A 20,736-nucleotide genomic window follows, 5' to 3' on the forward strand; every position below is an offset into this window, starting at 1 on the left:
GCGATTGAGACGGAGAGCTCGCTGAGTCGAGGAGGGGTGACCGCCAGTGGCTGTCTGAGGAGGAGGAGCTGGAGCGATTGAGAGCTCGCTGAGTCGAGGAGGGGTGACCGCCGGTGGCTGTCTGAAGAGGAGGAGCTGGAGCGATTGAGACGGAGAGCTCGCTGCCGTGCTCCTGGGTCGAGGAGGGGTGACCGCCAGTGGCTGTCTGAGGAGGTGGAGCTGGAGCGATTGAGGCGGAGAGCTCGCTGGGTCGAGGAGGGGTGACCGCCGGTGGCTGTCTGAGGAGGAGGAGCTGGAGCGATTGAGACGGAGAGCTCGCTGAGTCGAGGAGGGGTGACCGCCAGTGGCTGTCTGAGGAGGAGGAGCTGGAGCGATTGAGACGGAGAGCTCGCTGCCGTGCTCCTGGGTCGAGGAGGGGGTGACTGCCAGTGGCTGTCTGAGGAGGAGGAGCTGGAGCGATTGAGGCGGAGAGCTCGCTGAGTCGAGGAGGGGTGACCGCCGGAGGCTGTCTGAGGAGGAGGAGCTGGAGCGATTGAGACGGAGAGCTCGCTGCCGTGCTCCTGGGTCGAGGAGGGGTGACTGCCAGTGGCTGTCTGAGGAGGTGGAGCTGGAGCGATTGAGACGGAGAGCTCGCTGGGTCGAGGAGGGGTGACCGCCGGTGGCTGTCTGAGGAGGTGGAGCTGGACCGATTGAGGCGGAGAGCTCGCTGCCGTGCTCCTGGGTCGAGGAGGGGTGACCGCCAGTGGCTGTCTGAGGAGGTGGAGCTGGAGCGATTGAGACGGAGAGCTCGCTGGGTCGAGGAGGGGTGACCGCCGGTGGCTGTCTGAGGAGGTGGAGCTGGAGCGATTGAGGCGGAGAGCTCGCTGCCGTGCTCCTGGGTCGAGGAGGGGTGACCGCCAGTGGCTGTCTGAGGAGGTGGAGCTGGAGCGATTGAGATGGAGAGCTCGCTGGGTCGAGGAGGGGTGACCGCCAGTGGCTGTCTGAGGAGGTGGAGCTGGAGCGATTGAGACGGAGAGCTCGCTGGGTCGAGGAGGGGTGACCGCCGGTGGCTGTCTGAGGAGGTGGAGCTGGAGCGATTGAGGCGGAGAGCTCGCTGCCGTGCTCCTGGGTCGAGGAGGGGTGACCGCCAGTGGCTGTCTGAGGAGGTGGAGCTGGAGCGATTGAGGCGGAGAGCTCGCTGGGTCAAGGAGGGGTGACTGCCGGTGGCTGTCTGAGGAGGAGGAGCTGGAGCGATTGAGGCGGAGAGCTCACTGGGTCGAGGAGCGGTGACCGCCAGTGGCTGTCTGAGGAGGTGGAGCTGGAGCGATTGAGGCGGAGAGCTCGGTGCCGTGCTCCTGGGTCGAGGAGGGGTGACCGCCAGTGGCTGTCTGAGGAGGTGGAGCTGGAGCGATTGAGACGGAGAGCTCGCTGGGTCGAGGAGGGGTGACCGCCAGTGGCTGTCTGAGGAGGAGGAGCTGGAGCGATTGAGACGGAGAGCTCGCTGGGTCGAGGAGCGGTGACCACCGGTGGCTGTCTGAAGAGGAGGAGCTGGAGCGATTGAGACGGAGAGCTCGCTGCCGTGCTCCTGGGTCGAGGAAGGGTGACCGCCAGTGGCTGTCTGAGGAGGTGGAGCTGGAGCGATTGAGACGGAGAGCTCGCTGCCGTGCTCCTGGGTCGAGGAAGGGTGACCGCCAGTGGCTGTCTGAGGAGGTGGAGCTGGAGCGATTGAGACGGAGAGCTCGCTGGGTCGAGGAGCGGTGACCACCGGTGGCTGTCTGAAGAGGTGGAGCTGGAGCGATTGAAACGGAGAGCTCGCTGCCGTGCTCCTGGGTCGAGGAAGGGTGACCGCCAGTGGCTGTCTGAGGAGGTGGAGCTGGAGCGATTGAGACGGAGAGCTCGCTGCCGTGCTCCTGGGTCGAGGAAGGGTGACCGCCAGTGGCTGTCTGAGGAGGTGGAGCTGGAGCGATTGAGACGGAGAGCTCGCTGGGTCGAGGAGCGGTGACCACCGGTGGCTGTCTGAAGAGGTGGAGCTGGAGCGATTGAAACGGAGATCTCGCTGACGATAGGTTAAAATATTTTTATTTTTATATGTTAAATATTCCTTTCCCTCCTTTCACGTAAAAATACCACGTATCAACTGTAATTCATTAGCTTAACCATGTTGTTTAGTGACACACACAAAATAACTGTGTAATAATAACAAAATAAGTGTAAAAGTTAGACGACTTTGAAGTGTAATACTGATCTTTCACGTCAATGTTTCATAGACATAGCAGAAAGATGTTCTAAATTAAATATGATTTATTTAGTCTTAAACACTCTCATACTAGAAGGACCGTCATTTAATTCTCTTAATGCAATATTTGTTCATGTTTTTCATACATTTCTATATGAACATGTTTGACCACGCTCTGTGACTATATACTTTTTGCAAAAACTGTACAAAAACAAGATGTAAACAGCATAATATGTAAAATGTCAATTCAAATGCTAGAACTGATCACTAGTGGCTTTTTCTGTATTTGTTTTAAATAGCTCATGATGATGCATTTACTTTTAACCCAGTTGACCTCTAGACTTTAGGTTTTACCAAAGTGTGGAACTTTGTTTAACAGCCTCGATGAATATGCCTCTCTCAGTGCAATAGTCAGATGTGATTCTGTTGTAATAGTTTAAATGTAAAACAGCATGCACTTTGTGTAATTCATAGATAGAGGGAAAGTTGCAATAAATGAAGTATCAATTTAGTCAGACAGAAAGACTATCACTTAAATTCTTAATTGTCATTTATTTCTATAGACAGCTCTCAAAGAAACGTCTTCACCTAAAACACATACAGTCCAACATACAACATGTGAAACAGCGTTGTGCTATCTGAACAAGATGACTAAATCTAGCGGAGTAAAAAAAACATCATTTGGGAACTTTTGTGTATTTATTATAAACGGCTCTTTTCTTAGTGATTTGGTCTTTTGAATCTTACATGGATTGTAAGGACACGTGTGATTCCTGTATAAAGATTATGTTTTAAAGTTAGTCATAGGGTGTGTAAAAATACACCCAAAGAATTAAGCACAACTATTTACACACATACGAAGTAGGAGAATATCTAACTGTATATTGTAGATTGTGAACACTCCATTACCCGTTTATTTGGGGTCAGAGTCATCCTTAGCTCATACGTTTCTTTAATTTTTGCAGGATGTTGAAGTGTTAGTTAAAAAAAGGTATTAGTTAATAACAAACAAACAAACAAACAAACATTAAAACAACATGGAACCATAATATTAATATATAAAATATGGTATAATTACATGTTGAAGCATAGCCTACTCACAGTTTGAAAATGACTTCCATAATATTTTCTTTTGGTAAAGCTATGTCTGAATTATCCCAACGCATAGTTTTGCATCTGTGGGTGAGACCTCTCAAAGATTACGCCAATATTAGCTCTCTCGAACACTGCATGTTTGCACCCTGCCTGAAACTTGGTAATCAACAAGCATTCCCTATATGTGGTTGTTAAACGCCTCAGGTAATTCATATGAAATGTAAGTTGTTCAGAAGAAAAAAGGATCAGTCATACATTCAAAAAGTGAATACAATGTTTTGTCACAAACACATCTAAAGCATTTTTACTCGTATGAGGAAACCTCTCGCAACATTACAAATCAAATAACCACAGAAATATTGCATGTCATCAGACTGTTTTAAAGAAATTAAAGCATGAATAAAGGTGAATCTTTATTTAAAGAAGATAGACTTCTGCTTTTGCAACACACTAATGTATAAATGTTTGAAGTCGTTTGTGTCTTTGGTAATTTACTTCCGATCCATACTTTGAAGCATCATGATTTTAGGTCTGTAAAAATAGAGAATAAAAAAGAAATAACTATATGCCTAACTGAGAAAAAAACTGTAGGGGTTAATGAAATATACAATTTTGTGTCTATGTTTTAGTGTAATAGCAGTTTTTGTAAAGCAAGAGTTGTATTAATGTTTTTAAAAATAGTTTGAGACATATTTTAACTACTGTTGCATGATATGTTTAATGCATACACATTGTAACGGTCACTTGGAGGATTTACAGCAATTTGAGGTCATCTTCGCGTGAGAGTTCATGCGGTGAATATGGCAGCGTTGTGCAAAGTACAATATTACGCACGAAAATATGAGCGAGAAGGAGAAAAGTCATCTACATCTGAGTTTGATTTAGCTTACTACAAGACGACAGCGAGTGAAGCGGCTAGGAGACAAAAACGCACATATTTCATCACAGAATAGCGGTGAGACTTCGACTCAGATCGGCACATTGCGCAATGACTTGTTTGCAATTAATGAACCGCCTTCACAACAGTGATGACCACATTTCCTGTATAGCCTATCTCTTGTATATGAAGAGTTTGGTTTCAAAACGCGATAAATTCATTATGATTAATTTTGAGTAATAGCCTAATGTGTTTTCTTTACCAAGAGAGTGGACAGATTAAAACCACTAGGCTATTTTTTGTTTTAAACTTTCACATAGCATATTTTAGGTTATAATAACAATTTCAAATCCATATTTTGATTTTCAAATATTTATTATAAAAAAGGATTAGTTTTCCCCCAAAATGCAATAAATTCATGACACCTTTTTTTTTCTCCAAAATGCAATTAATCCATTGAATCACTATAAAAGTTTTTCATATTTTAACTGTTGAAATACACAACAAAGTAAGTTGATCCACATATGACAGCCTCTGAACTCGGTCAATACTAATCTTATATAGCCCTACAGGCACTGGACTAAAAATAGCCGACATTAAAGGGGACATATCATGCTAAATGCACTTTTTTAGCCCTTAAATGCATTTTGTTGTATATTTGGAGTGTTTAGAAGTACAGAAAAGATGAAATTATTCTCTTCAGGTGCTTCGTTGATATCTTTATATTTTGTTTTGGCCTTATTTTTCAACCTGTTCCGATTTTTCTGTTATCTATGACGTTTTTTGAACTATAACGTCACAGTATTTGCAGCGGAACTACCAAATAAGGACATTGACTTCCAGCCCAACACTTCGAGCAATCCGCCATTATTATTTCTCGCTGCAATTTTGTAGTCCAAGCTAAAGGATGCAGAAGTTACGAGAGGGTAAGTTAAAATGTTCGGTTGTTGGATACACCACACGCTTTATTACACCGTCTAATGTAGATGAACTGCCGCGCTTGTGGCGCATGTTTGACTGAAAGAACGAGCAGAGAGAGAGAAACCCGGTCGCGCGCACGCTCACTCTCTCTCTCTTCAGAGAGGCGAAAGTGTAAACAAGACATCACCGTCTCCAAACTAGACGCTGTCTTGCTCTCTCTCCCTCGCACATATTAATCAAAATAAATCAACACGGTGGTAAAAGGTCGGAAGACCAAAGTTTCATGTGTAACAGTTAAATACAGTAACACACCATTGCAATACATCCATATGAAGACGTTGTTCTGCAGGTTCGTCGTCTTCATTTTTATCTCGCTCCGGCTCCGGACTCTGGCTCGAACATGTAAGGCTGGCTGGACAAGTCTTCCATTGTTGACATTTTGTTAATAACGTGTGAATAAAAAGTTTCTGTGCCGCTAGATAATCCTCTCTGCTATCAGACTACAAAAATGGCCGAACGGGGTGGAGTTGAACCTCTGCAACCTGGAGAGGGGGCGGGGTATGAAGTGTCTCAATTGTATTTAAAGAGACCGCACCAAAACGAGTTGCTGCAGACGCACGTCAGGAAAGGGGTAGAAAGGGGGCTTGTGGAGCTATAATAATGAGGAATTCAGACCCAAGCATTGCAGTATCGCTTTATATAGACTACAAATGTATGATTTATATGTAAAAAGGAACAATTTAAAAGCATGATATGTCTCCTTTAAATCACCATTGCTAAGAAATAGCCTACCTCCTGAACTTTTTTGACGGCGATCAGCTGTAAAATGGCTTGGTCCTGCTCGGTTTTCGTTGACTTTGAGTAAAACAATTGAAAGTTTTTTAAAAGATCCCCTGGGGTGAAAGTGTCAGCGTGACAGAAGTTTGATGCTGTCGTGTGAGAACAAGCAACAGTCGAGATTTTTCCTCCTCCCGCGTGCCTCATCTTCTTAATCTCCTCAAGTAGCCTAAATTATTAGATTTCGATGGCTTACGTTTCTTCCCCACCGCAGAAACCACCACAGGGTCACCAATGCCGTCAAAATTATTATTATTATTATTTGTGGATCACAAAGAAGAAGGAAAACTAGGATGCCGGGTTTATTCAAAGCGCTGCCGTTACGGTTTACAGAGCGTGGAATGGTGCGCTCACTGCGTGGATATCGCATTTTACGTAAAATTAAAAATGGACTTTTCAACACCGACCAGAATACAATACAGATTTTTGCGGGAACTAAAATAATAATGTAAAAGATAATAATCGCCGAGCTATGTCCTAGGCTGCTATAGCCTTGGCTATATATATATATATATATATATATATATATATATATATATTAGTTGCCCCCTCATTTTAAGATGGGCCCCCCCAAAAATACCTCAAACAAACCCTCACCCCCTGGTAGAGGGTGTGTCTGTATGAGATGCGAGAGCTGTGCAGGAGAAGAGATAACGCTCTACCGACTTTTGTTCTCTTCCTATTATTTGCCTCTTTCACTTTGTGAACCGAGTTGGATGTTTATTTGTGTACTTTTATATGAATAAATCCCCACGCATGTTGACGAGTGACGGCGGCGAACGCCTAGAGTTATTATGTTTAATCATTTACCACCATTTAAATATGTAGCTACCTCTGCACGGGTGTATTCTCATGCGTTAGGGGGAGTGTTAGGTGGGCGGAGACTCGCTTCACAGACCAGTCTATTTCTCATTCGTGTTGTGCTTTCGGAGCGCAAGGATGCTTTGTGGACAGTGAAATATATTTTTTAGCTAAAAACTAAACAAACGTTTATAGTGAATTGTAATGTTAAAAAGTTTTGCTTAAAAACTATTCACTTTATGTATTTTTTAACTGTTGTTGTTTGATATGTTAAATGCTCACGTTTGAAACATTGTTTAAAAACATAATGTACCATTTTTCTGGTATCTTTAAAAGTTGTCCGTGAAAGACATTCTATAACTTGTTTTAAATGATTTAACGTTGAATGTTTTGTTTTTAACAGGGTTTAAAATCTGTATGTGAAGGAAAACATTCTAACTTGTTTTACATTTTTCTGAGGCCTAACGTTTTAAGTACTACACCTTTGTATTTTAAAGGTCTGTATCATTTTAAAAAGTTGTATGTGAAAGTGTTACATGTCTGTGGAAAAAAAAAACTGTTTGCCTACCGCTTACGTTTCACGGTTTTAAAGTTTAAAGCACATAGTTTTGGACAGATTCATTATTTTTTACTCCAAAAGCGCATTCTCAAACAATGATCAGATTTCTCCATTGGGATGAGGTGGATTATCTTATCGAAGAGTGAATAAATCAGTAAGTTAGTGAATATAACTTAACTAAAACATGAATTAATTAGTGTAATTATAAATAAATCTAGTGTTAGGTGGGCGGAGACTTGGCTTCACACACACACACGATCTATACTCTACTCATTCATGTTTCTACCGTCGATGAGTGATGTATCATACGGAGCTTAAAACTAAACTTTAGAAGCATATTGTATTTTAGTTGATGTTGTTTTGAACAGTTTTTTAAATCTGTATGCGAAGGACCGCATTCTAACTTTTTCAGATAACGTTGTAAAACGTACGAATATTAAACCATTGCATTTTAACTTTATATACATACATTGTTTTTTAAAAGTTTTTAAATGATTGTGGAAAACAAAACTCTTCTTTAATTAAAAACAACTCACTGATCTGTTACCCAATACATAGCTGGTGTGGGAGGGGTCTTGATGTGGGAGTGGTCTAGGGGTGGGAGGTGTCTAGTGGTGGGAGGTGTCTAGGGGCGGAGTCTACGTGTAGCCAGTGTCCAGACCTCTGAGATCCCATTCTAACTTTTGGGGTGTAAGAGTGTGGTAGCTTTTCGTTGAACTCCTCACAAGGACTTTGTAACTTTTGGAATTAAAATCTCTACACCTTTGGATATGGATAAGCGTTTTGGATATAGCCTACCTTTTGGATAAAACTTCGGTCTCGGATATTACTTTGGTGTTGGATAAATCTTTCGAGCTTTGGATATACCTTTTGGATATACATTTGGATATACTTTTCATGTGGAATATACCCTAGGATATACCTTTGGAGATAATAAGAGTTTTGGCTCTCTTTCAACAAATGATATGTACAAACGTAAGTCAGTTTTTCAATGTATGTATGTGTTTATGCGTTTGATATGTTTTAATATTTGATTTAATATTAGCTTTAAAGGTCCCATGACATGAAATTTTCACTTTCTGAGGTTTTTTAACATTAATATGAGTTCCCCTAGCCTGTATATGGTCCCCAAGTTTCTAGAAATTTCAATCGGTGTAAATCGAGCTTTTGTTATCTTTCTCTGCCTTTGAGAAAATGGAAGCTCAATCGCGCTGATCTTGAATCTCCTCCTTGTGACGTCATAAGGAGGAATGTTACCTCCCCTGTCTCTGCTTTGGCCGCCCCGAGAATATTTTCCGCCCATGAGAAAATGAGCTAAGACGTAGGAACGCGCACGCGCGATTTTAGTTTGTCCACGAGAGATATCATGGCTTTTGAGCGAGCAAAGCATAACACTTGCTCAATAATTGGATGTACAAATGAACACCGAAGGGTTAATACAGAGCTGGGCTTGCTGAACGTCTGAAACTAAAGTCTGGATCACTCTCTTTGGCTCAGCTACACACCTCGGAACAGTAAGTCAACTAATGATATATAAGTGTGTTGCTTTACTGTTTATGGTTGCCTAGACTGTTACACGTAGAATGTGGCTGTCACATTAGCTATGCAGCTATGCAGTTTATGTGTGTGAATACACACACTGTAACGCGAGTGTTGTACACTTCTTTGTTATTTGGATAACCGTTTTCCTGTTGGTTATACGGCGCGCGCGATATCCGCATTTCAAGATCGCAGAGCTTGATGATGTAATTGTAATAAGATAAATTACAGATGTTACAGATCTCTCATGAAAAGGCAACAGTAGGTTAGCGTTAGCTACATGATAATAACTGTAAACCATCCGAATAAAGTACCGTATCCAGACATAATATTTTAAACTAACCATTCGGAAATGTCCTGCTGGAACCGCTGAGTTGTTGCTTCTCCATCCGGATCAGATTCTGGGTCAAACTGAAATGCTTGAACGACTGCGTGTCTTCGTGCCATTGCTATATCCAACGTTAACATGCACGGACCGGTACCGTTGCGCAAGATGGTCAAGGCCACACCCACCCTCCACCTTGCGCCGCCTTTCTCCTCCTCATTAACATTTAAAGCTACAGACACCGAAACGGCCTGTTGGAAGGAAGCTCATTCTGGGACTGGCTTGTAGTGGCTATAATTCTGCACCGAGGCTGAATTTTTGAAAAGAGATTTCAGATACAGTACTAGGGACCACTAAGGCCTATATTAAAGCCTACAAAAAAATAGCATGTCATGGGACCTTTAAGATAATGCAATTTAAACTTTTTCATTAATGTTTTAACATTTTACAAATGTGTGAGAACACTAAAGATAAGTGTATTTTAACTCTATACAACGTTTTATACACCTTTAAACACTATGTAATTGTGAAAGTACAGCTTTTCTTTAAATGTATGTTAGAAAAGTACAAATTTAAATGTGGATCGTAGGAGAATTTTCCCACGGTCACATGACCTGTCCAGAAAGTGGGGAGAGGTGTGGATGTTTGTAGGGAAGGGGGCCATGGGAAAAATTTCCCACGGTCACATGACCTGTCCAGAAGTGGGGAGGGATGGGGATGTTTGTAGGGAAGGGGACCGTGGGAAAATTGTCCCACGGTCACATGACCTGTCCAGAAAGTGGGAAGGGGTGTGGATGTTTGGTGGGAAGGAGGCTATTTTATTTTTTGATACTGTGATTTTTAACATGATATGGTTTTAATATTATGTGTTTGAGACACTTTTTAAAGATATTTTATGTAAAATGTAACATTTTATAAATAATGTGTGGAAGTTAAATGCTTATGGATCAACATTGTTTTAAAAAAATATATATCTTTTTGTAATGAAAAAACTCTCTTAACTCGTTTTACTTTTGCGTAAATGACTGAACATTGATTTTTCAATGTTTTAACATTTTTAAAATGTTGTTTTAGATGTTTTAACACATTTTGATAACTTTAAGAAAATGCAATTTTAACTTTTTCATTAATGTTTTAACATTTTACAAATGTATGAACGCTAAAGATATGTGTATTTTAACTTTATACAATGTTTTATACACCTTTAAACACTATGTAAAGGCGAAAGTACAACTTTTCTTCAAATGTATATTAGAAAATAAACTATTTGCTTGATATAATTTTAATACATGTTGATGTTTAATTCTAGAAAATGTTTGCAATTCTAAATATATAATTTAATATATAATTTAATTCAAAATATTTCCTTGGTTCACGCCCATAAGGGGAGGAGCATGCATGGGAAAAAAGCCACCGTGGAAAGGGGCGGAGCAAACGTGGGAAAAACATCCCCTGCTGGAAAGGGGCGGGGCAAGCGTGGGGATATTCCCATGTCAAAAAGGGGGTGGGGCTTAAGGGCAATAAATCACTCAAAGTGACATATGCTACACTATAACCTCTCTCTGGCAGTGGTCTTCAGGTGAACCTGTGCTCTATCTGAAATTTACAAAAAAATGAGCTCAATGTTAAAATTGACCGGAGTTCTCCTTTAAGAACTAAGATCTATCAATGGAAAAAAGGGTTTTGATTTTGACTCTTTGACCAACTGAAGGTTTCTGTGCAATTCACACCATGACTAAGAAATGTTAAGGGAAGCATTTACATAATTTTATGAATGCACTTTAGAAATTCAGAATCGAATCATTAATTGAATTGTATCTCATTGTGAATCATCTAGAATCTAATCATTCTGAATTTGCGGAAATCACTCATGAAATCGATTCGCTTCAAATCGACCCAAAGATTCACACCACTAATTTAATCCAAGAAACTGAAATGTGTATGTTTTGTAAGTGATCAATCATATCCTCAATATCAAGCAATCAAATATAAATGTTACATATTTATTACATTTATTTGACTGTTTAATGTGACATCACTTCACTTCTGCCTTTCTAAGAATAAACCAGATTTAATTCTCCTGAGACACAAATAATGATTATTTTTAAGAGCTGCTGCTCACAGAATCATATTCAACAGTTACTGATACAGATAAGATTAGTGAAAAACATAGACACATAAACACACCAGATATGCAAAGAGATTATTAAAACATGTATTGTGTTAGTATTTTAGATATCTATAGAATAATAATCATTGATGTAAAAAAAATTTGATTAGATCACATTATGTCATGATAACTAACATACAAAAAAATATATATATATTGGATTCACTCCATTATTAAAGAACAAATCAAACATATGAAAGTGAATAAGAAAAATAAAGAATGAAAATAGTGAATGAAAACACACAAACATTGACATCGTCTCACTCCTAAGATCTGCTGCAGATGAAGTTGAGTTTGTGAGTCTCAGGAAGGCTGATCCAGCGCTGATCTCCTCCAGACTGAACTGCTCCTTTTCTCTTCGTAAGGCTGCAGTTTTCCGGTGTCGTTCCGTTCCCTGGAGCCCAGTTCTGATAGCACACGATCTCTCCGCTCAACCAGAGCCACATGTTCATTTGGCAGTAGTTGTGTAAACCCAACCACACCGCCTCAGTAGACGCACGTTTAACCACATTCATCACACGACGCTGCATCTCGACTGAATGAACCGAGACCAGATCCGTATAATTCTGTCTGCAGTATCTCAGAGCTTCAGGCCACGTCAGAGTCTCGTTGATCAGAATCAGTTTATCTGGACACAAAACAAACCACAAGCAAAAACTAGAGAGAGAGACTGATCAAAAACAACATGCAGAACAAACACTGTGGAGGAATCTGTCATGTCAGACATGTAGCGTGAACTTTAAGATATCTGGAGGTGATGGATGGATGGATTGTGTGTGTTTGTGAGGATCTGCTCACCTTCATGACACACAAAAGGAAGTTGGTTAATGCAAGAGATGTCATGCCATTGACCCTGAACGTTCGGTTCAATCACTATACAGTTTTCATTTCCTCCACTATTATCAGGTTGATCAGACCTCCAGTATCTGAATGAGGAGTCACTCTGATCTGACCACTGCCATGAGTCTCTGAACAGACCGATCCAGACATCATTAGATATGTGACTATCATTGATGAACTTCTGAATCTGTTGATTCTCATTCTGGTTCCTCACACTGACCAGATCAATGTGATTCTGTCTGCAGTAACTCTGAGCTGCTCTCCAGTTCTTCGTCTGATTGACAAAGACGAGTCCTGTGGTCACTTTAAGAAAAACACATGGAAACAGATTCATGAATCAGTTTGTTCATTATTCTCATGCTGCTGTTAACTGTTTACACAGTGGTGAAAGCATCAGACATGCCTGCGCTACCGAACGATTAAATGAGCTTTTTAAACTAAATGCACACTGTCCTTTATGATTGTTGCTTGTCAGACTGTATGGACATGATTAAAAAGGTGGCAGAGAAAATCTCTTACGTTCATTTTGGTCATGGCTTTTCTTGAAAAATGAAGACAATTTGACAGTAAGTCACACTGCAGGACTGTGAGTCAATACACTGACAGAATTTCGTTGGAGGTAAAAATGGACCACAACGGTCATTAACCGGCTGTCGGTGAACATGCCAAACTAATGATCACATACTTCAGATTGTAGCATAGGATCAGAGTAATATTTTAGGATTTGCTAAATTTGTCTCAGACGGCCAAATTGTGGCCAAAATTGCACTGTGTGCATCGGCTTAAAGGGACACTTCACTCATTTGCATTAAGCTTTGCATTGTTAGAAACCCAGTCATACTATTGAATGGTCATGCAACATTTTTTCATTTTCCCCCGAGACGAGAGAAATCTGTATTTACCTCTTTACACTTCCTCCTACAATGACGCAAAAATCGTCATTTTGCGTCATTGTAGGAGGAAGTGTAAGAGGGGGGGATTTCTGTTAAGACTACAAGCACTAGATCCACCCTTTCAAACCCGCCCATAGGGGGTTGGACCTAATGTGCTAACAGACCTATCACAGATCAGTGCGAGTGCGTTTGATTTCAACGGCAGAAACCTGCAGAAAACAGGGACGAAGAAAGCTGAGTGTAGGGGTTACCATACTCTATTTCCCGGACATGTCCGGCCGTCGAGATCGACAAAAATGTCCGGGATTCAGCTTTTGCTTTCTGCGGTCGCCATCCATTGTTTACATGCTCACCTTTTGTTTCAATCATACTGAATTCACCCCGATTGGTGAATCTGAATGTAATGTTTACATGAATGCTAAACAAGTGATCGGTTGATTTGCGTTTTAACATTGCTAAGAAAATACCCGCACCTCCGTGAGAGATAGCCCATGAGACCGGTGCATCTCACAGGCGCGCTCATCAGTAATCACAGTGATACAGGGAGCAGGACGAGGCTAGCGCCGCGGGAGAAAGACGCGAGGCCGGTGGCGTGATCGGTTGAAAGACGCGAGGCAGATGGCGTGATCGGTTGAAAGACGCGAGGCCGGTGGCGTGATCGGTTGAAAGACGCGAGGCCGATGGCGTGATCGGTTGAAAGACGCGAGGCCGGTGGCGTGATCGGTTGAAAGACGCGAGGCCGGTGGCGTGATCGGTTGAAAGACGCGAGGCCGGTGGCGTGATCGGTTGATGTGTGTTTTACCATTGCTAAGAAAATACCTGCTCCTCCGTGCGAGATACGAGAACAGTGCCTCACAGGTGTCGGTCGTCAGTAATCACGCCACCGGCCTCGCGCCGTTCTCCAGCGCCCCTCAGCCTCGTCCTGCTCGCCACAGTAAACATGATGAATGGCGACTGTAGAACGCAAAAGCCGAATCCCGGACATTTTGGGCAAACTCTTCACGGAGACTCACTCGTAGCCTAGCCTTGCCTTGATGTTTTTGTTTTCAACTGCGCTGTCTTACCGGTAGGCGTGGCTTGAGAGTGGCCTTGTAGGGCAGCGAAGCAAGTGCATTCTGGGAGTTGTTGTCTTTCATCCACATGAGCCAAAAATACATTTTCTGGCTTTTCTCAGTCTAGAAGGCTCCAAATTCAAAAATAATTTCACATGGAATGCGCATGCGCAGCGGACGGTGATGGCTGCTTAATTTCGACGCTCCACCTCAGTGCCTATTTTTCGCCCCTTTTCAATCCCTACTAAGTTTTTGGCCGCATTTCATGTAAATATCTGGATTTAGTGCTATTCTAGATGGCATCTAAAAGAGATATAATCCAGTCCCCGGCGAAGAAAAAGCAGAAAGAGGACGATCGCCTTCATGACGCCATTGCCGAAATGCTTGATAATCAACTGAGCGCCATAAAGCAAAGCATGACGATGATTGTTCGCGAGGAAATATCTACGATTACAGCACGACTCGACTCGCTGGAAAAAGATGTCAAATCGTTCGGCAGTAGATGTGACAAGATGCAGGCAACGGTCCGGGATGTTAAGAGAGACGCGATTGCTAACAAGTCCTGTCTGGAGGAGCTCCAGGAGAAATTACTTCTTTACGAGGATAAATCCAGACAAAATAATCTAAGGTTGGTGGGCCTAAGGGAAGGAGCTGAAGGCGGGAATGCAATTCAGTTTTTGCAGACCCATATTCCCAAGTGGATTCCGGCTCTCAAAGGGAAGATGATAGAGATAGAACGCGCGCACCGTCTGCACGCGAATGAGGATCCCTCTAGGAATAGAGTGCGCACTTTAATTTTCAAGCTTCTTCGTTACAATGATCGGCAGGCGATCCTACAGGGAGCCAGGAGTGCTTCACCTCTGAGTTTCGAAGGTGGTATCTTACGGTTCTTTCCTGACTTCAGCAAGGGAACGTCCCAAAAAAGGAAAGCCATGGCTGAAGGTCGGAAACGTCTCCAACTACTAGGGATCGAGTCATTCCTGCTCTACCCCGCGTCGGTTAAAGTACGTCACGGCCAGGAGCAACTGTTTTTCAAGACCCCTGCGGACCTGCAGCGGTACATCTCTTCTCTGAGCGCTGCCACCACGGAGATGGATACCACCGCGCTATTAGATATGCCGCTGCCTGAGGATTAAATTCGGCCTTTTTGCTTTCTTTTTTTTAACATCCTAAGTAGGGATATAGTTTTGATTTCGCTGTGATGGACACTTAGGTGAGAGATGCTGATGTTTGAGTAACTGTTACCCTTACAGTCCGAGTGCATGGCCTCGAGTAGATTTATTTTCCAGGCAGATAAGAGGGTGCGGTTTTTCCCTCTGCAAGCTGCCGATAGTAAATTGTTCTTTGTGTTAATGTTGTTAACTAATATTATGTTAGAACTACCAGGGTTTGCTGTTTTTGTTATTTTACTGGTCCATGGGGGTGAAATTATTAACGATGCGTTATGTTATATGGCTAACTTACCGTTGTCTTATGGGTAATTATATTGTGACAGAATGAGGGATTGTAATGTGATATCGTGGAATGTAAATGGTCTAAATTCTCCTATAAAAAGATCTAAATGCCTAGATTATTTGCACCGTAAACGAGCTGACATTGCATTAATACAAGAATCTCATCTCAAGGCTTCTGATGTTACTCGCTTTCAGAATAGACATTTTAAAATGATAGCTTTCTCTTCGCATAATAGTGCCTCAAGAGGAGTTATTATACTCCAGAACAGGAAATTCCCGTTTCTATTAGAGAAAGTAGGAGGGGACGAAAACGGGCGGTTTACTTACGCTTCTGGCTCATGGAACAATTTAAAAATAGTTCTCTTCTCAGTATATTCCCCTAATAATTATGATGTAGACTTTTTCCCATCTCTTTCTAAACTATTTCTTAACTTTGTAGACTACAAACTGGTTGTAGGTATGGATGCTAATGCAGTTTGTAACCCCTTAATTGATAGATCCCTTGTCGCTGTTCATGGTGATCTGGCTTCGCAGTCATTAAACGAGCTCATTGTTGATAACAACTTATGTGATATTTGGAGAGTGAAAAATGGGAACTCTAGAGATTATACTTTTTACTCGGCGCGCCACAAATCATTTTCGAGATTAGATTACATCTTGATTTCTAAATCTCTTATCCAAGGAGTAAATCACATTGATATCCTACCTATCCTGATTTCAGATCACTCCGCTGTGATTTGTAATCTATCTCCTCCGATAATTCCCTTAAGCTCCAAAAGGTGGCGTATGAATACAACTTTCTTGCAAAATGAAGATTTTTTGTCCCAGTTACGTTCTAAATTATCCCTCTTTCTTCAAGAAAACTTAAGTTCATCTATTAATCCTCAAATTCTATGGGAAACGACTAAATGTTTCTTGAGAGGAAACTGCATTTCTTTTGCCTCCCATGTAAATAAATCCAGAGGGAAAAAATTAACCCAACTGGAGGCCCAGATTAAACATGTTGAGAAGGATCTTAAAAAAACCTTTACGGAAAATAAAAGCAGACTCTTGGGCAATTTAAAAACTGACCACAAGGCTATTCTATTAAAAAGGGCAGAATTTTTGATACACCGTACCAAACAAAATTACTATCTTAATGGTGAGCGGCCAGGAAAACTTATGGCTTTAAGGTTGAAACGTAATGAGGCCCTGGCCTCAATAACAGCCATTAAGGATAATACAGATGTTCTTCACACAGCTCCAGAGGATGTAAACAGAATATTTAAGGACTTCTATGAGCTGTTATACAGATCTGAGGTTGGAGCGAATGAACAAGCTGTTAGTGAATTTCTGATAAACTTAGATCTCCCTCAATTAACTGAGGAGCAATGTGCTTTTCTCGATTCTCCAATAGTTTTAAAAGAGTTGAAGGAGGCTTTAGTGGCTATGAATAAAGGTAAGACCCCAGGTTTGGATGGGTTACCTCCGGAGCTGTATCTGGCAATATGGGATATGATTGGACCACTCCTCCTCGACTCCATAAATTTCGTTATAGATACTGGTTGTTTCCATAGAGACCAAAATACTGCTCTTATCTCCCTGCTGCTAAAAAAGGGAAAGGAACCCCTATGCTGCTCTAGTTACAGGCCGATTTCACTAATTGGTGCGGATGTCAAATTATATGCCAAAGTTCTAGCCCACCGTTTGGGAACGGTTGCCAGTTTTTTAATTGCCCACGATCAGACAGGTTTCCTTAAGGAACGTTTTGCTGCGGATAACTTGCGACGTCTTTTGAATATTATTGACTCACCCGACCCGGTTAACGAACAACGTGCTATCCTCTCGCTAGATGCTGAGAAAGCCTTTGACCGGGTCGAGTGGACATATTTATGGTCTGTCTTAACCCGTTTTGGCTTTGGCGCGCGTTTTATACATATGATTCAGACCCTTTATGTTAACTCATCTGCGCGGGTCTCCACGGGTTTGTGCTGTTCGGAGGCAATCCCATTGAACCGGGGAACTAGACAGGGTTGTCCGTTATCCCCTTTACTATTCGCAATCTCATTAGAACCCTTAGCGCAGGCAATTCGACAAGACCACATTATTTCCCCGATTACTGTAGGTGACTCAAAGCATTTTATCTCTCTTTTTGCAGACGACATCCTGCTCTATATGTCTAATGTTTCCTCTTCTCTTCCTCAATGTCTTAAAATATTTAATGATTTTAGCATTATAAGTGGTTACAAAATTAATTGGGGAAAATCCGTATTAATGCCCTTGTCAGCGTCGACTAATGCTGCATTGGCATCCTCCTCGATCCCAATTAGCTCGATCCCAATTCGCAAGACATTCAAATATCTGGGAATTCAGATTTTTCCTTCACTGCAGACTATCTCTAAAGAAAATTATAGTTCTTCATTTACTTCTATCAGACAAGATTTACAGATATGGGATGTTATTTTAACCTCACTGCAAGGCAGAATTTCTATCATCAAAATGAATATCCTCCCTCGACTTTTATTTCTGTTCTCCATGATCCCTTTATCTCCCCATAGAACCTTCTTCAAAGAATTAGATTCCTTGATTACCAAATTCATATGGAACAAGAAGCGACCAAGAATTAAACTTTCAACACTACAGAGAAGATCCAATAAAGGAGGTTTGTCACTTCCAAACTTCCATTTGTACTTTTGGGCATGTCAGCTGCGATCTCTTAAGGTTTGGTTAAAGGATGATTCCCAGATCGCCTGGAGGGATGTGGAAGCGTCCGCTGTGCTCCCGCATCGGCTCCAGGATATTTTATTCACGGGTGTATTAAAGAAAGATGTGAAGGTTGGGAACACAATTGTGTGTAATTCGCTGAAAATCTGGCATGAGGTATGCAAATTCATGGGGTGTTCATTTAAGTTCACGTCTGAATCTCCGATCTGGCATAATAATAATTTACAATCAGATAACAGACCTTTTGTTTTTAAGTCATGGTCAGATCAAGGTGTACATACCCTGTGTGATATATTCAATAATCAGGGCTTGAGGTCCTTTCAAGATCTGAAAGAGTGTTACAATCTTCCTGGACATTCCTATTTTTTATATTTAAGGTTGAGAAGTGCTATGCGTGCTTACGGAGTGCCGTGGAACTGTAAATTGGACTCTCACCCTCTGATGGACTGTGTGAATTATTCACAGACACAAGGAGCAGTGTCATTCATTTACAGCAGGCTGCTCAAGCATGGCTGTGGTAGGCTCTCTATTACCACGATATGGGAAAAGGAACTCGCTCCCCACAAACTAAATTGGGACTTGATATGGGACACTATTCCAACAATGTCTAAAAATCTTGCCCACCAATTGATACACTTTAAATTGCTTCATAAGGCATATGCTACTCCATATGTTTTGCACAAAATGAAGCGATTACCTACCCCCTTCTGTTCACTTTGTAATTCAAATTCTGTGGGTACCTATATGCATATGTTTTATGAGTGCCAGCTTATCAGTAACTTCTGGGATGAAGTGTTTTTAAGTGTATCAGAACTATGTGATAAGGTTATCATCAAGCACCCCGGTCTATGTTTGCTGAATATTGATGAGGATCTTGATCTGACGGTTAGCCAGCGCAGGATTCTACACACTGCTCTAACTGCAGCCAAAAAGATAATTTTTAAGATCTGGCATGAGCCTACGGTCCCAGCAGCCAAACTATGGCTTATAGAAATTAAATATATTGCACTACTAGAACTCACTACAGCGAGAATCAACAAAGCTAAACCAAAGACACTTAAGGCCTAGACTGAATTTGTTACGAAAATATCTCATATAATAACTCGTTAGCTCATATGTACTGAATGTTTCGGAGTGTTGTTAAGGAGCAGTGGAAATCCTAGAGCTGTGCTAACGTTAATTGACCCCCTAACTTATTCATCTATTTTCACTGTTATAATTTTTATTCATTTATTTTTTCTCTCAAAGCAAACCCTGGTCTTGTATATAGTTAATGGTGGTCTCATGTGGACCTTGTTCAATCTTGTAATTAATCAATAAATAAATAATCATAAAAAAAAAATAATTTCACATTTCTTCTACATAAATGACCCACTTTCAATACACATTCATGTCTCCACGGGTGAAATGACCCTTTAAGGGTTGGTAGATTACAATTAGATATGTCTCTTTCTGCTATTTTTTCTGTTAACATTTCTGGTAGTATATTTGCCACAACGTTACACAAGTAGATTTGACTTGGAAAATACTACATTTTGAAGTTTTTCATTTACATTAATTATAGTGTTTACTATTGATGCATTTCAATTTTTAATAAAAGCATCTTTTGTTAATACATCTTTTTTTACATTGGTTGTTTGTACTCACTGTTGTTGCAAATGAAATGCCGTGTATCACTACATAGCAAATCATGCCATTCTCCATTTCTCATGAAAGCACACTCATCTCTGCCATCAGGTTGATAAGGTCCCCAGTTCAGATAGAGCGCAGGTTCACCTGAAGACCACTGCCATTTATTAACGCTCGTCCTCTTCGGCCCAATCCAGACATACTGAACACTTCGATCATTCACACTCTTCTTCAGCTCGTTCATGTCGTTCATGTTGTCAACGGTGGCCAGATCTGTGTAATTCTCTCTGCAGAATCTCTGAGCTTCAGTCCAGGTCTTCAACACGTTTATAAAGTGATACTGACGCTGAACACATTCAGATACGGAGCAGAGAGCTGTGAAAGAGAGCGTTTGATTTAATGCTTTTCATAACAGGGTCAAACCTGATGAAACTATAAACCATAAATAATACAACAAACACACTCACCAATGAGAAGAAGAATCAAATATAGAGTTTGGTCCATTTCTGAGGAAGAAACACATTGACAACTCAAAAACTTCATCTTCAGAGTAAAACATGATCGTGTACTAAAAACATTTTAGCAGCAAAACACAATGTACAATCAGACAGTATTAACATCTCAAAGTCTTATTGTAAATTATTTGAAGAATGAACATGTTCTTACTTTAGAGGTTGTGTGTTTCTGTCCTGAGTCTGAGGTTTCTGTCTGCAACTTTAAACTACGTGAATATTATATCTGCTCTCATCCATCATTCAGATCATCACGTCATTTGTGTATTTCTCTAGAACAAATTTTCATATTTTACTTCCTCTGTATGTGTGTA

General features: G+C 41.4%; 1 protein-coding gene across 1 annotated transcript; it reads right to left on the reverse strand.

The window, feature by feature from the left end:
• Window positions 1-11,605: 11,605 nt before the first annotated feature.
• LOC308705590 (C-type mannose receptor 2-like) lies at window positions 11,606-20,414 on the reverse strand (the record flags this gene model as incomplete). The annotated part of the gene is made up of 4 exons (XM_081390677.1): window positions 11,606-11,967; window positions 12,138-12,482; window positions 19,929-20,285; window positions 20,378-20,414. 4 exons carry the CDS (start codon window positions 20,412-20,414, stop codon window positions 11,606-11,608), a joined length of 1,101 nt encoding a protein of 366 aa, XP_081246803.1.
• Window positions 20,415-20,736: the final 322 nt, after the last annotated feature.

The sequence above is a fragment of the Scardinius erythrophthalmus genome (genome assembly GCF_964197995.2).
Source record: "Scardinius erythrophthalmus genome assembly, chromosome: 2".
In the NCBI taxonomy this organism is placed as follows: domain Eukaryota; kingdom Metazoa; phylum Chordata; class Actinopteri; order Cypriniformes; family Leuciscidae; genus Scardinius; species Scardinius erythrophthalmus.